This window comes from Choloepus didactylus, chromosome 6, assembly GCF_015220235.1.
Source record: "Choloepus didactylus isolate mChoDid1 chromosome 6, mChoDid1.pri, whole genome shotgun sequence".
Lineage (NCBI taxonomy): Eukaryota > Metazoa > Chordata > Mammalia > Pilosa > Megalonychidae > Choloepus > Choloepus didactylus.
The window spans coordinates 70,562,295-70,578,386 of NC_051312.1; the positions used below are offsets into that span (position 1 = coordinate 70,562,295).

Below are 16,092 nucleotides of genomic sequence, written 5' to 3' on the forward strand. Positions count from 1 at the left end.
GATGGCTGTGCCTCCAACATATGTTGATCTTGGGAAGTCTGCCAGGGATGTTTTCATCAAGGGCTATGGATTTGGATGAATAAAACTCAATTTGAAAGCAAAATCTGAGAATGGATTGGAGTTTACAAGCTCAGTCTCAGCCAACACTGAGACCACCAGAGTGGCGGGCAGTCTGGAAACCAAGTACAGATGGATTGAATATGGTATAACATTTACAGAGAAATGGAACACTAACAACACACTAGGCACCAAGATTACTGTGGAAGATCAGCTTGCACGTGGACTGAAGCTGACCTTTGATTCATCCTTCTCACCTAACACTGGGGGAAAAAATACTAAAATCAAGACAGGGTACAAGCGGGAGCAGATCAGTGTGGACTGCGATGTGGATTCTGACATCGCTGGGCCTTCAATCCAGGGTGCTCTGGTGCTGGGTTATGAGGGCTGGCTGGCTGGCTACCAGAGGAATTTTGAGATCGCAGAGTCCCAAGTGACACAGGGCAATTTTGCGGTTGGCTACAAGACTGATGAATTGCAGCTTCACACTAATGTGACTGACGGTACAGAGTTTGACGGCTCCATTTACCAGGAGATGAACAAGAAGTTGGAGACTGTAGTCAATCTCACCTGGACAGCAGGAAATAGTAACACTCATTTCAGGATAGTAGCCAAGTACCAGATCGACCCTGATGCATGCTTCTCGGCTAAAGTGAACAACTCCAGCCTGATAGGTTTAGGATACACTCAGACCCTAACACCAGGCATCAAACTGACCCTGTCCACTCTGCTGGATGGCAAGAATATCAATGCTGATGGCCACAAGCTTGGTCTAGGACTGGAATTTCAAGCATAAATGAATACTGTACAGTCATTTAATTTTAAACTATTTTGCAGCATAGCTACCTTCAGAATTTAGTGTACCTTTTAATGTTGTATGTCTCAGATGCAAGTACTGCTAAATATCATGTTAGACTTCCAGGTTTAAAGAGATTCAGCTTTAAAGTGTTACCCTTTCAGAGGTACAGTAGAAACCCAATTCCAAAAAAGATCCTTTAAGCTGTAGACTGTGGGGGGGATTTAGTGGTCCCTCTAGAGATGTCAGGCAAGTGGAAGCTGATAATGTATAGACACTTTGTAAATTCCTATTGAATAAATGAATGAAATTGTGATTTCCTGAGAATTGAACCTAGGTTTCTTAACCCCAGTTGTGGAGAGGCTCATTGCTTAATGGTGTGTACAAACTCACCGCCAAGGGACTTTTTTAAACAGATTTTCATGACCTGTTTCCACCCCAGTCCATCACCTCTTTTACACCAAAAGTAGTCTTCAGGGCATGGTGACTGTTTCTTTTGTGCTACATTGGGGTGGAGAGGGTGGACATGATAAAGCCAATAATTCAGGACTTAATTCCTTCTTGTGTTGTGGTTTTGTGCCCTTGCACCACCACTAAATAGCTTCCAGGAGCTCCAGCTGCAAGCTGGGAAGAGTCTCTGTGACTGTAATCACATGGTGACAACACTCGGAATCTAAATTGGACTTCTGTTGTATTCTCACCACTCAATTTATTTTTTAGCAGTTTAATGGATACATTTTAGAGTCTTCCATTTTGTGTGGAATTAGACCATCCCTTTCAAATGCTGTAATTAGCATCACTTAAAATAAAACTTGAATAAAATATTGAAACCTCAAAAAAAAAAAAAAAAACAGCATGGGGCTGACATAAAAATAGACATATTGACCAATGGAATCAAATCAGAACTAGACCTTCACTTCTATGATCATTTGATTTTTCACAAGGCTGCCAAGTCCACCCTACTAGGACAGTGCTATTTCTTTAATAAATGGTGCTGGGAGAACTGTATGCAAAAGAATGTGAGGACCCCTAGCTCACACCTTATACAAAAATTAACTCAAAATGGATCAGAGATCTAAATATTAAAGCCAGAACCATAAAACTCCTAGAAGAAAATGTAGGGAAGGATCTTCAAGATCCTGTGGTAAGTGGTGGTTTCTTAGATCTTACACCCAAAGCACAAGCAATGAAAGAAAAATAGATAAATGGGACCTCCTCAAAACTGAATACTTTTATGCTTCAAAGGACTTTGTCAAGAGGGTGAAAAGGCAGCCTACTCAATGGGAGAAAATATTTGGAAACCACCTATCTGATAAGGGTTTAATATCCAGGATATAGAAAGAGTTCCTACAATTCAACAATTAAAAGACAATCCAATTTAAAAATGGGGAAAAGACATGAACTGACATTTTTCCAAAGAGGATATACAAATGACTAAAAAGTACATGAAAAGATGTTAAACATCACAAGGTATTAGGGAAATGCAAATCAAAACCACAATGAGATGTCATTTCACACCTACTAGAATGGCCACTTTTACAAAAAACAGAAAACTGCAAGTGTTGGGCAGGATGTGGTGAAATAGGAACACCTATTCACTATTGGTAGGAATATAGATTGGTAAAGCTGCTGTGGAAGACAGTTTGGAAGTTCTTCAGGAAGCTAAGTATAGAACTGCCATATTATCCTGCAATCCTGCTACTAGGTATATACTCAGAACTGAAAGCAGGAACTCAAACAGACATTTGCACACTGATATTCATAGCAGCATTATTCACAATTGCCAAAAGACAGAAACAAACCAGGCATCCATCAACCAATGAATGGATAAACAAAGTGTGGTATATACATATGATGGAATATTATTCAGCTATATGAAGAAATGAAGCCATGACCCATGTGACAACACAGATGAATCTTGAGGAAATTCTGTTGAGTGAAATGAGTAAGACATAAAAGGACAAATATTGTATGTTCTAATATGAACTAAATATAATTAGCAAACTCATGGTGTTAATATCTAGGACATAGGTCACTAGAAGATAGAACAAGAGCAGAGAATGGGGAGCTGATGTTTAATTTGTGCAGAATGTGTAATAAGGTTGATTGTAAATGTTTGGAAATGGACAGAGGTGATGGTAGCACATTATTGTGAGTGTCATTAACAGCAATGATATGGGGGTATGATTGTAGTTGAAAGGGAATGTTTAGGATCATGTTTGTCACTAGAAGGAAAGCCAGAGATGAAACTTGGGACTATATTTCATAGTGAACCCTCTTGTGGGTGAAAATGATCTAGAACTGTGGTGATGAATGCACAACTCTATGAATATACTAGAAGGCACTTATTAGATGGATTATATGGTATGTGAATTTATCTCAATAAAACTGCATTAAAAAAAACACAAAATACTGTTTCATACCTATTAGAATGGCTGCTATGTTTTTTACAAAAGAAAATAATTGTTGGAGAGGATGCAGAAATAGGAGCACTCATTCATTGCTGGCAGCAGTGTAACATGGTGGAGCCACTATGGAAGAGAGTTTGGCAGCTCCTCAGAAAGCTAAGTATAAACCTGGCAACTCCCCTACTAGGTATATACCAAAAAGAATTGAAAGCAGGAACTCAAACAGATATTTGCACACCAATGTTCATAGCAGCATTATCATAATTGCCAAAAGATGGAAGCAATCCAAGTGTTTATCAACCGATGAATGGGTAAATAAAATGTGGTATATACATACAATGAAGTATTAGTCAGCCGTCAAAAGGAATGAAGTCCTGATATATGGGACAACATGGATGAAGCTGGAAGATATCATGTTGAATGAAATAAGCCAGACATAAAAGAATAAAAATTGTATGACTTGAAACAATTAGAATAAGCAAACTCATGGAGTCAGAATCTAAAATATAGGTTACCAGGGAATGGGGTTGGGGTAGGTGATGGGAAGTTATGGCTTAAAATGTACACCATTCCTATTTGGAATGATGGAAATGTTTTGGTAATCGATGGTTGGTGATGGTAGCACATCATGAATGCAATTATTAGCATTGAAATATATATATCTGAATGTGATTAAAGACGGAAATGTTATATTGTTTATAGTAACAGAATAATTTTTTTAAAAGCCCATGGAATTACACTACACAGTGTACCCCAAGTGGGGGAAAACTTGGTTGCAAAAACTGTGGACACCTTTGCCACTTTTATCATCAGACACAGCAAACATTTTTCATGGAAAACTTAACTAAAATCTGTTTTTTTTTCCTAAAGACAAGTCTACAAAGCCATAATTTTCCAGGTAGCCTGGGTCTGATGTTGCCCAAAACAGCCAGGTAGTTGTAGGAGAAAGGCCATTCCTCTATATAATCTCAACTATCCCACTGGCTGTCTGTACTGGCAATTTTCCAGTTAACAGCTGTTCATCTGTTTGTGTTACATAGACCTTGCCAAAGACTACAATGAAATTGTGGAGAGGTTAAAAAATTTACACGTGTGTGTGTATATATATACATATAATACATATACAATTCTATTTATATAAACTTCCAAAACAGACAAAACCATAGTGTTAGAAACAGGATGGTGTTTACCTTTGAGGAGTGGGGCTGACTCTGCTGGGATGAGATGAGGGTCATACATGAGGCCGTCTGGAGGGTCTTTGGGGTTCACTCCAGCCACACTCTGCTGCCATCAGCTAGGCCTGCGGGGCCCTGAGTGCCACTGAGTTCAGCTTCTTCCTGGGGACTGAGAATGGAGCAGTGCAGGAAAATACCAGCGGTGGGACCAGAGGTGTGGCAGGGCTGAAGGCTTTTCAGAGGAGATGGTACGTTACTCGGACCTTGAAGACTATGTAGGAGCTTGCTGGACACAGCAAATCCCTATGTTACCACCACCCATGTAAAGAAATAGCACACGATTGGCACCCCAGGGGTTCCCCTCTTGCCTCTGTCGATCATTTTCTCACTCCCTTCTCAAAGGGAGACTCCTATATTCTAACACTACGGTCTTATTTTGTCTGTTTTGGAATTTATATAAATAGAATTAAATGTGAATTCTTTTGCTAACAATATGCATATTAGATTTATCCTTATTGAGTATAGCTCTAGTTTGTTTTTTTCATTTCTATATAGTATTTTGTTACATGAATATCCCCGAAATTATTTCTATTAATGGATGTTTGGGTTGTTTCCAGGTTAGAGCTTTTATAAACTATGTTTCAAAAAGCATTAAATTACATGTCTTTGTACAGACTTCTGTTAGGTGTATGCTTAGGAGTGGAACTGTTGGATCGTAGGCATGTGTATGTTCAACTGCTGTAGATACTGCCAGTTTTCAAGGTAGTTGTGAGAACCAAGTCTTGATGTTCTCCTTGTGATGTCAGTTACTGCCATAAAGGGACTTGTGATAAATGCAAAGTGACTTCCTTACAGACATTTGTTGTCTCCCTCTCTCACACTGTGGTGAGTGTGGGATGCAGCTGGAGGGTGGGCTGCAGGGTCTGAAGAGGCAGGGACCTTCTGCCAGGTAGAGGTGCAACATCAGAGCACTGTGACCCTGTCCTTGACCCATTCCCCTCTCACCTGTGTAGGTCATCACAGCCAACATTTATTAATCAACATTTGTGTGCCAGGCTTTTTGATGGATGCTGAGGGCACAGAAATTGATAAATATAGAACTCTTAGTCCAGTGCGGATAAAGACAAGTAGACAAGGAGTGTCACTACCCTTCAATAAATACTAAGTTGGGGAAAGCACAAGATAAAGAGAATCGAGCCATCTGGGTGAACTGGAGGATAGGGAGGCGGAGATGGGGTATAGGAGGAAGGCAGAGAATGTTTCCTGGAGGAAATGCAGGAGCTGAGCCTTGAAACATGGCTGTGGCTTAACCTAATACAGAAGTATGGAGAAGACCCCTCAGGCAGAGAGAAGAGCTTGATCAAAATCTTGGTACCCTTGGATAATACAGATTTGTCCAGAAAACTGAAAGATGTGGGGAGCTGGGGAGGGGTCAGAGATGAGGCCAGGGAGAGAACAGTGATCAAACCATGAAGGCCTTTGGTGCTGTGCTAAAGAGCTTAGGCTTTATCTTCTTGGCCAAATGCACATCTTTAGAAAGATCACTCTACTCACTGCCTATGGAAGTTTGGAAGGGAGATCAGTTAGGAGGCCATTGGAATTGTCCAGATGAGGAAAAGAAGATGGTGGCCCAAACTAAGACAAGTATGATAGGAATAGGGATAAGGGAAGTCATAAGGTATGAGGGGAAGTAGAATTGATAGGACTCAGTGATTAATTGGATACTGAGGAACAGGGATGGGAGTCGATGAAAATGCCTAGGTTTCCCACACAAATGACTAGAAACACAGGGGGACTAGATTCCAGGGGAGAGGTGAGTTTGACCATACACCTATGGGCCATTAAGTTACAAGGGTTATTTTTAAGAACAACCACCTACACCCCAGCAATTCTGCTTGCTTGGGAGGCCAAAGCCCAGTTGAGCATGTCTTTGATAGTAACTCAGAGATGCTCAAACAATCCAGCCTGACACCCAGGGTCCCCTGGACTGCTCATAGCCAGCAGCCGCACAGGTCCCAGATTCTACAAAGATCTCAATAAACAAAGAAATGTAGTGTTTCATCTTGCTGCTTTGGGCAGCAGAATATCCCTCCCTTCAAAGGGCTTTGTGGCATAACCTGAGTTTGTATGACTACAGAACCTCCTGAGACATCAGCAGCAAGGAGGGGAAAACATGCAGATCCCGGGCTCGGGGAACCTGGTAGCTCAATAGACAGCATCCAGGAGCCTGGGTTTGGCTCAGGCCAGAACTGATGCATTGATGACTCCAGAGGTCCAGCTGGGGACACGGACCCTAGAAGCAGGAGGTCCTAGGCCTCTGCTGATTGTAAGGTGTTCCCAAGAAACTAGACTTTTCAGAGCAGGGCCCCAGCCAATGATTATGGAGAACAGGGCAAAGCCTCCAGGGTAGGAACTCTAAAAGTAAAAGGGAATTACATACCCAGCCAGGTAGACAGAAGTTGGAGGAAGTCTCTTTCCTAGTAAAGAGCTAGTGCACTGTGAAGTAAACAGAGGCAGATGTTCAGTCTTAGGGAGAAGACCAGGAGACAGGAGAGCCTGGGTACTCATGAGAATTTCATCCCCAACTTCCCTAGCTGGATCCCAGGCATCTGACCACAGAAATAATTCCAGCCCCACAAGCCACTGGGCCTGAGAGTCCCCAAATCTCCCTATATTGCCTCTTTGTCCCCTGACCCCACTCTCTGCCCTTGATCCTAGGGAGGCCCTATACAGAATCGCAAGTCCAAGCGCTGTCTGGAGCTGCATGAGAACAGCGACATGGAATTTGGCTTCCAGCTGGTGCTGCAGAAGTGTTCTGGCCAGCACTGGAGCATCACCAACATCCTGAGGAGCCTGGCATCCTGACCCCCGCCTGAGTGCTGCCTCCAGCCCCCAACCCCTTTGCTACTGTGTAGCACCCGCTGCAATGTTGCCTGCTGTCCGTGTGGGGTTGTTTGGAGCCTGGGGGAACCAGGTTAGTGGGCCCCCAAAAGAGCTTTTAATTTCCTATTAAATTTTCATGGAGTTTATAGAAAGATGCTGAATGGTGGGTGTGGGTATACTATCATAAACTATTTTGCAACTGTAAATAGGGGACAAATGGAAAATATTTATAACTGACAATAAAAGACTATTGATTAAGAAAAGGGTTTCTATGGTCATTTGGTGGTCTGTGGAAATTCATGACCAGCTCCTCTGAACTTGGGAGTTCTTGAAGCCAAAGGTAAGTCCCCGTTTGCCCTTCTCACTCCACATCCCTGAGAAAGGAGGCTTTTAAACCCCTGCAAGCAGTGGGAGCTTGTTTGCAAGCTACCAGCTTTCAGTTAGGCCAGGATTGGGAAAAGGGTTATAAAGGCGCTCAGTCCCCACCTCAGGAGGGAGGTTGCCTTCTGCCTCTCCCATACTAAGTTCCTTCTCTGGAAGGCAGCCTCAGCTTTTCATGCAAAGAGACATAAGCACTGTCTGCTGGGCCCTTTCCTGAAGTCTTGAAGTCACTCTCCTTCACCTCCCAAAGCCATCAGCTGCTCAGCCCTCAGCAAATGCCCCATCCAGATGCTAAGCCTGGTTTGGCTCCTTCCGTGAATCACAGCTCACTCAGTTATGGCTCCAAGTCAAGCCCTCTGGGCTCAGCCTCATGACACTGGGGACCCTCAGAGAGGAACCGTCTTTCTTGGACCTTACTGCCCAGCCCTCTGTCCCTCCAGCCTTTAGCTCACAGCAGAGCAATAACGGCTGACAGATAAGGCTGAAGAAAGGAAAGCAACTCTTTGTGGACAGGTTTCCACATCCTCAAGCTCTCTGGGACCTCTTTCCCAGTGGTCTTCAGCCCAAGCACTTGCTTGTCTTGGATCAGTCATTGATAGTTGGAAAAACTAATGAACACAGAAAAACTTCCTTATACCTATGGAGCCTTACAGTAAGAGGGGCCTGCAGTCTCAGCCATTTTTGCACGCCCCATCTAGCACAGGATTCTCCTGGAGGGGCCAGACAACCACCATAGACTCTCCTTTAGGCTTTTCTGAACTCTCAAAATGCCAGTTGGATTCCCCTGCATGTGGAAGATGCCCAGACATTTGCCAGGCCGGCACCTGAGAGGTCGATGCAGTGAGCAGGAGCCCTCGAGAGGGAGGAAGCTCTTATAGCGTTGCTGGCACTGCCTTTCCATGTTCTGGAAGCCTGGACTCCTACACTCTGGCCCTCTACCCCCATCTACACCTCCACTATACTCATTCCTATGCTCATTGAAATCAACATCATCTAAATACAACAACATAGTTCTAAATTCACTCTCTGTTCCAGTCACTATCTACGTAAGTTGATTCACTTCTTTATTTTATGAGCACCCACATGTACTTCCCTACACCGGTGGTTCCCAAAGTGTACTTCTGTATCAGTTAGGATTCAACCAGAGAAACAGAACCAATAGGGGATATATATTAAGAAATTTATTGCAAGGAATTGGCTTGTGTGATTGTGGGGGCTGGCAAGACAAATCCAAAATCTGTAGGGCAGGTGGTCAGAAACAGTCAGGCACAGGCTGAAGCCACTGTCCTCAGATGGAATTTTGTCTTTTTCTGGAATGTATAGCTCTATTCTTGAGGCATTTCAACTGAATCAAGCCCACAAAAATTATATAGGAGAATCTCCCTTCAAGTTAACTGATTTGAGACTTTAATCACATCTACAAAATGTCTTCACAGCAATACCTGCATCAGTGATTGACTGAATAACTGGGCCTGCAGCCTAGCCACGTTGACACAGGAAACTGACCAGTCACACCTCTTCAGAGCAGCAGCACCACCGCCTGGGAACTTGTTAGAATTACACACTTTTCGAGCCCCACCCCAGACCTCTCAAATCAGCAACTCTGGGGTTGAGTTTAACAAGCCCTCCAGGTGATTCTGATGCCAACTATAGTTAAAGAACTACTGCCCAGCACCAACTTCAATTGGTTCGTACACATCTTCCCCCCTGCAATTTCCTGGACCCTCATCTTGAACAACATCCATTCACGCTGCTCTGCCTGTTCACACCAACCTCCACTTCGTGCCTGCAAGCCAGACTGCCCCCTGCATCCACCTACACTTGTACCATTACTACCTACACACTGTCCCTCAACGCAGGGTGGAAGGACTGAGAGTGTGGACTCCGGAGCCAGACAGCTGGGTTCAAATCCCAGCCCTGCCACTTACTAGCTGGATGGTCTTAGGCAGTTACTTAACCTCTCTGTTCCTCAGTTTCCTCCTCTAAAATAATGGAGATAATAATAATAGTATACATTTCACAGGGTATAAAAATTAAATGAGTAAATTGACAGAACACCTAGAACAGTGACAAGTACACAGGAAGTACTGAAAAGTCTTAGCTATTATTATTTCATCCACTGACACCTGACACCCTGTTGCTCTCACTGATACCCCACCTCTTTACAACCATCCACAGCCCCACTTCACCAGCCTGTCATCATCCATATCCCACCCCACCCCTACTAACACCACTAGTACCTGTGCCCACCTGCCTAGAAGCACTTGTTCTCATACTCACACCCACACCCCTACAAACTCCACACATCCTTTTCCTCCTATCAAATAACACCCCAACATCAACCCACTCACAACATCCACACCCTATGGAGCAAACCCGAGAACAGCCCCTTTCTTTATAATCTGACCTGGGGCATTGTTAAAACAGGACAGGAAAGCTGCTCCCTCTTGGGACACCAACTCTCCAGCCCTGGAAGTAGAAGAGGCTCAGAGATGGCCCTTGAGGGCTCTGACCTCCTGGGAGTGGGAACCATGTGGCCAGGCCAGGCTCCTCTACTGCAAGGTGTATAAACAGTTACAAGTCTGAGGCCGTGTGTCTGCAAAGCAGAGGTGCCGGGTGGGTGTGGGGCAGAGGCAGGAGGTGCAGCGCCTGCTGCAGGGAGGAGGACAGGGAAGTCCAAGCCCACATCCAGCCTCATCACCCAGCCCCATCTGGCTGCTTCTCCCCACTGCTATTATCAGCTAATCAGCAGCTGGTTAGAAGCTCTCTGACCACCCAGAGTGAGATCATTATTTTTCTTAATGATTTGCACATTAAACAACCTTGTTTCCTGTTTGCACTGCCTTCCCTGATGTTAGAAAAGGCTCTGATACCCTGTGCCGACAGGCCCTGGGCAGCCAGCCTGCGGCTCAGCCTGCCATCCACTTCCACATCTCAGCCCCTAGCACTCATTCAGTCCTGCCCGTGGTCATTTCTGTCATGAGTAATGAAGGAGGAAGATGAGTCCTTGCTCCCCATTGGCAAATGGACACAATTGTCAGCAGCAACAATAGCAGAAGCTGTCAGTGCCTGGCCATATCCCAGCCTGCCCAAGAGGCCATCTGCCAACAGAACATACCTAGAGCTCCGACAGCTTCCCCCTTTTCTGAAGCCCTTCACTGGCCAGACGCACATGCTCTGGCCTGAGGATAGGCAGGCCAGAAGTACCAGAGAGTTTACGTGCCAGGAGCAACCCCCAGCCCTTTGGTGGAGCAGTGTGGGGCATGATGCCCCAGTCCCTTAGAGAGTACCCAGTAGGGCTGGGCCCTAGTTGCCCACCTTACTGGACCCTTTATTGGCCTTTCCTGCCCCATTTTCCTTGCTCCCTCTCTGTGCTTACTGCGATTGCCTCCCAGATGCTTGTCTCTGGGTCTGCATCTGGAACAAGTAGCTCACACCCGCTCCTCTGGCTTGATGGCCCCAGACTCATGTCTTCAGCTGCCACCTGGGCACCAGTGACTCCTGGACCTCTCTCCTGTGCTCCAAGCCCAGAGCCTCTGCCCTTGGGCCCTGGGTGGCTGTGGGGCTCTCCCTCAGACCGTGCCAACCCTTCCTTCCCAGGCCTAACACAGTGACCTGCACCCCCACCCCACCCACCACCTTCCCCCATATCCCGTCCCCCATGGCAGGCGCATCTTCTAAACGGCTCTGCAATCTGTTCCTTATGCCTCTTTATCATCCCCACCTCATCTGTTCTTCACACTGCAGTAGCCACAAAGGAGCTTTCTGAAATGCAAATATGATCAGATTCATTCCTTGCCTAAAACCTTCAATGGGTCTCATCAAAAGATTTTAAATGATGAGCTCAGATGCCGGCCTCAAAGCTTCCTCCTTCAGTGAACCCACTGGCTGAGTGCCCAAGCCTCCAGGTCAGGGACCTTAACCCAGGGTGGGCTGTGGGGTGAGACGGCCTGGATTCCCACCATCTCACTCACTGGAAGTCGGAAATCAGGAGCCCAGACCCACCCTCCCAGGGGTGTTAATGTCCCATGTCTCTTTTACTCTTTTCCAGGAGGCTTTGCGGTGGGGAGGGGAGGCTGGGCAGAGGAAGGGTGACAAAGAGCATACCCCAGCCCCAGACACCAGGAGGCTACCTACAGCCATCCCCACCTTGCAGAGGCAAGTCCTGCCATTTTGTGGAGCAGCTCCAATTGTCCTGTCCTCCATGGGGAGAAGGGTGGGCACAACACAGGTAACAGGGAATTTCTGCATAAGTACATCATTATGTTCATCACTGCCCTCTGTGTCCACATCATGACCACAGCCCCAGCTGTAATCCCATTTGGTTGATGCCCTCTTCCGTACACAGCTAGTACCACCTGACCCAAGGGTAGGCATCCTTAGGCTGGCCAGTGATGGATGACTCAGTACAAAAAAGATAAGCTGGGCCAATCAAATTCTGCCTGTGAATTTGCACACTGACACATGTAAAGAATCAGCCCATTAGAGAAGGAGGCCAGGAGCCCTGGAGAGGCATGGAGATATGCCTTAAGGTAGAGCTGGCCCCAAAGGGCCAAGTGAACTGTACATCTGTGCATGCTGAAGTCTTGAGGAGGAAACCACAACTGAGCAGAGAATAGAAAGGAGCTGATGAGCAGAAGGCAGCACATCCATCACAGAGAATCTGTCATGTGTGGCCATGGAAAAGATGAGGACAAGAGACAGGCCCTAGAGCTTCCTGGATTTCCTCCTCATTCTGGTCCCAACCCATACATGTCCTGATGATACTTTTCCCTGACCTAGTTGAGCAGGTGTCTGCCCTTTACAAGCGAGCCTGACTGAAGCAAGATATAAAAATTTTAGGTACCAGAACCTACTCATGCACAGACTCACATGTGTGAATGCACACACAATCCGTCTCACTGCTGTGCACACATGCAACAGACATGCACACATTTGCACATTCTTACATACACACACCAGTCATACACACATGTGCACATACAGTATATACTAACATACACAGACACACATGTACATGGGCAAACACACACACACACCAGTGAGAAAAAAGCATTTCTGCCCCACACACTCTCCCCCAAAATCTGCTTTTCTAAGAATAAGGCTACTGTCATTTTAACATGGCCCTTGCAGAGCAGAGGCTTTAACTGGAAATTGGAGCTCCCTCATTCTCACCATTTCTTTCTAATTACAGACAAGAGATGACTAGAGAGTTCTGAGGCAAGGCACAGGGGCTTTCTGGACTTACAATTCCATGTTTCTTTGCTTTTTTTCCTGGTTATAACAGTCAAAAGCCCATGAAAACAAACACAGGACAGAAGCCCAGAAATGTATCATCCCTCTGCCACATTCCGTCTCCTGCCTTCAGCTCCAAAGAGGAGCAAGGAGAATGAAGTGGACACCCTCAGACTACAAGACTAGTACTGGAGCCTGTAAGATCCTCAAATCCAGCTGCCCTGACCCCTGGTTTCAGCCAATCTCTCACTACCTACAGACAGGAATTTTATCCTTCCTCTGTGTTTCAGTAACAAGTTTGGGTAGCAGGGGCTTAAGGAGGATCAATTGGCCCTAATACGAGCATGTTTTCAAATGATCCAGTGTAGCCCCAGCTACATCATGGAAACCAGACTTTGAAGATTGTCACCACATCACATGTATACGTTCAACCTCCCTGTTGCTGGGCCCAAGGCGAGGACCCACCCATCATCTCCACAGGGAAGAACGTGTAACCAGAGCCGGCTTCATGTGTGTGCAACATGGATCCCTGTGCTCAGAGGGGTCCCCTGCTTGGTTTAATGCTCTGCGGTCACCAGGGTTCCCAAAGGTATCAAACTATTAAAGGTGAACTCCAAGAAAAGGATCCCCAACCCGAGGAGACCACATGAGAGCTATTTGCCCCCAATACTTTCTGCTCTGTTAAGACGTCCTATTGGCCCCTTTTCTCATACCTGGTCTGTCTGCAGAGCTCTCTCATATTTTTGCCATTGAAAGGCCCCTGGTACTGATCCCTTCCCTGCCTGGGGCACAGAAAACCCTCCAGTACTCTTGTGAGTCAGGGCCTCAGCCAGAAGCAGATGTCTCACTCGGGGGCCACTGAAGAGTGTTTAACGAAGGCAGTTTTCAAAAGTGTGGGCTGGGTAAGGCAACGCACACGAATACACGAGTGGGACTCCTTTCCTGCTCCTACAGCCAGAGGAACAAACCCTGTAGAGAGCTGGAGCCATGGAGGCAGCTGCCCTCCAGGATCCGCAGCCAAAAGGAGAGGAACCCTCGCGGCTGAACCCACAGCCTGGCAGTGGGGAGACTTTGGGGACGGGGGAAAGGCTCAGGGAAAAATACCTCTACTCTTCTTCCTCCTGGGGTCAGATACTTGACTGCAGCCCACTTGCCAAACCCACCTGGAGACAGAGGGTGAAGGAGCCACTGATGACAACGGTGGAGTCATTAGAGAGCAGGGCAGAGAAGAGCAGAGAATAATAACCAGCACACTCATCCCAGCCCTCCCCCAGTCTAGACATCCAAGGCCACCTGCTGCCTTCTCCCATCTACCCAACTCACTTCTCTCCCCAGCTGTGATGCCTTGTGCACTGAAACTAACCATCCCGCCCAGTTTTGCATTTAACTATTTCTCTCACTGACGTGGAAGAGAGAGGAGAAAGGAGAGGTCTCCCTGGTAACAGCTCATGTCTCTTGAGGACGTTGTCAGCCTACCTCCTCCTGTCTGAATCCTCTGAAGTCACCGAGACCCAGGCTCTCATCTACCGGCTGATCCCCTCTGATATCTGAGGAAGGTGGTCCTGAAAAGCCTCTGCCCCCAGCATGCAGGGGCCTGGAGTTGTCTCGATGCCCTAGATGAGCCTGGAGTGAGCATTGGCCATGAAGCCCTGGAATAGCAAACAGATCCCATCCATTTGAGTGCATTCTATTGGTAGTGGCTGTCAGAAATGATGTGTTGGAAAGGATGCTGATGCTTCCAGCTTCATAGGAAAAGTACCAGAGTGGGTGAGCAGGAGAGGGGCAGGGCAGGCACATCTACAACAATTTGGCCTTTCCGTTCTGCCTTCCCACCCTGCCCCACTGGGCTGGCTTCAGAACTCTCACTCCTAGCTGGGACTGAGTTCCCCGATGAACCCCAACTGAGTTGGTGCTCTGGAGCCCTTCATTGTCTGGGGGTGCTACTGCCAATGGAGTCACCTATCCCCCAAAGCCATGCCCTGCCTTGTGGACCAAAAGCCCTGGTTGTTGCTGTCACCTGACCAAATGAGAGACCCTCCAGCTGCACTTGGAACATCAGCCTTTGCTGTCTGTGCACTTTCCTCAGTCCTCCCCTCCTTGGGCTCGAACCTCTTCCCCATCCCCGCCAGGGAAGGAGGCTGGGTCCCCATATGTCTGCTTACCTACTGGGCTCATCTGGGGGAAATGACAGGCCAGAAAGTTCCTAAAAGTGATAACGAAACTACAAACATCTATTGATTACTTCTCTGGTCAGTCACTGAGGTAAGGACCTTCCATTTGTTTTCTCATTTAATATTCATTACAACCTTATGAAGTTAACATCAGCTCCATTTGATAGTTTGGAAAACTGAGTCACAGAAAACCAAATCATTCTATAAGGACACAACTAATAAGAGGCAGAGGTTGGCTTTGAATCCACGGAGGCTGACTCTAGAGCCTACCCTCTTAGCCCCAACTACACTAGGAACTCCACAACACCGTGCTCAAAGCTCCCATGAAAGCAGAATGCCAGACCCTGAAGCTCTACCTGGAGAAATTACAACTAACACCTATAGAAGCACCAAACTTGGCCTAGCACTTAAATTACTGTACCCTGCAAGGCAGGTACTATTACTGGTATCATTTTATAGATGAAGAAATGAAGCCATAGAGGTTAAATAGCTTGCCCAAGGTCATACAGCTAGCAAGTGGTAGTAGCCAGGATTTGAACTCAGGCCCCCTGCTGCCATCCTGTGGTCTTAACCACTTGCTATACTACCTCCCAGCCATCTGGCTGCCTCTGTACTTACTACACAAACCACAGGGTGTGCCAAGCCTGGCACCCAACCTCTATGTGTTCCACGTGCTGCCAAGGCTGTAAACACCACCCACTGTTTCAATTCCCTGGTGAGCCTGCCCTTCCAAATGTGACCATGGTGAGAGTGTGATTAATGAGCCAATTATTTCTGTGGAAGACATCGTGCAAAATAAATAGCCCATTTCCCTTCAATTTACTGTTTTAATAAATAAATAGCGCTCCATGCTCTGGTTTTGTTTATTGCTGCTCATACCTGAAAGTTTGTGATGAATCTCCAAGTAGTTCATTTCCAAAATTAATCAGATCTGCCTGATGACTTTGAAATATAGGACCACATTCGTCCTTTGATGTTAACAGCAA

General features: G+C 46.3%; 1 protein-coding gene and 1 pseudogene across 1 annotated transcript in view; both read left to right on the forward strand.

The window, feature by feature from the left end:
* Positions 1 to 7,582, forward strand: part of GALNT18 (polypeptide N-acetylgalactosaminyltransferase 18) — a 418,859-nt gene extending 411,277 nt beyond the window's left edge. The window contains 1 exon segment of the mRNA XM_037839960.1: positions 7,155 to 7,582. Within this exon segment, the coding sequence (XP_037695888.1) occupies positions 7,155 to 7,301 (147 nt within the window). The 3' untranslated portion in view covers positions 7,302 to 7,582.
* LOC119537481 lies at positions 2 to 1,187 on the forward strand (annotated as a pseudogene).
* Positions 7,583 to 16,092: the final 8,510 nt, after the last annotated feature.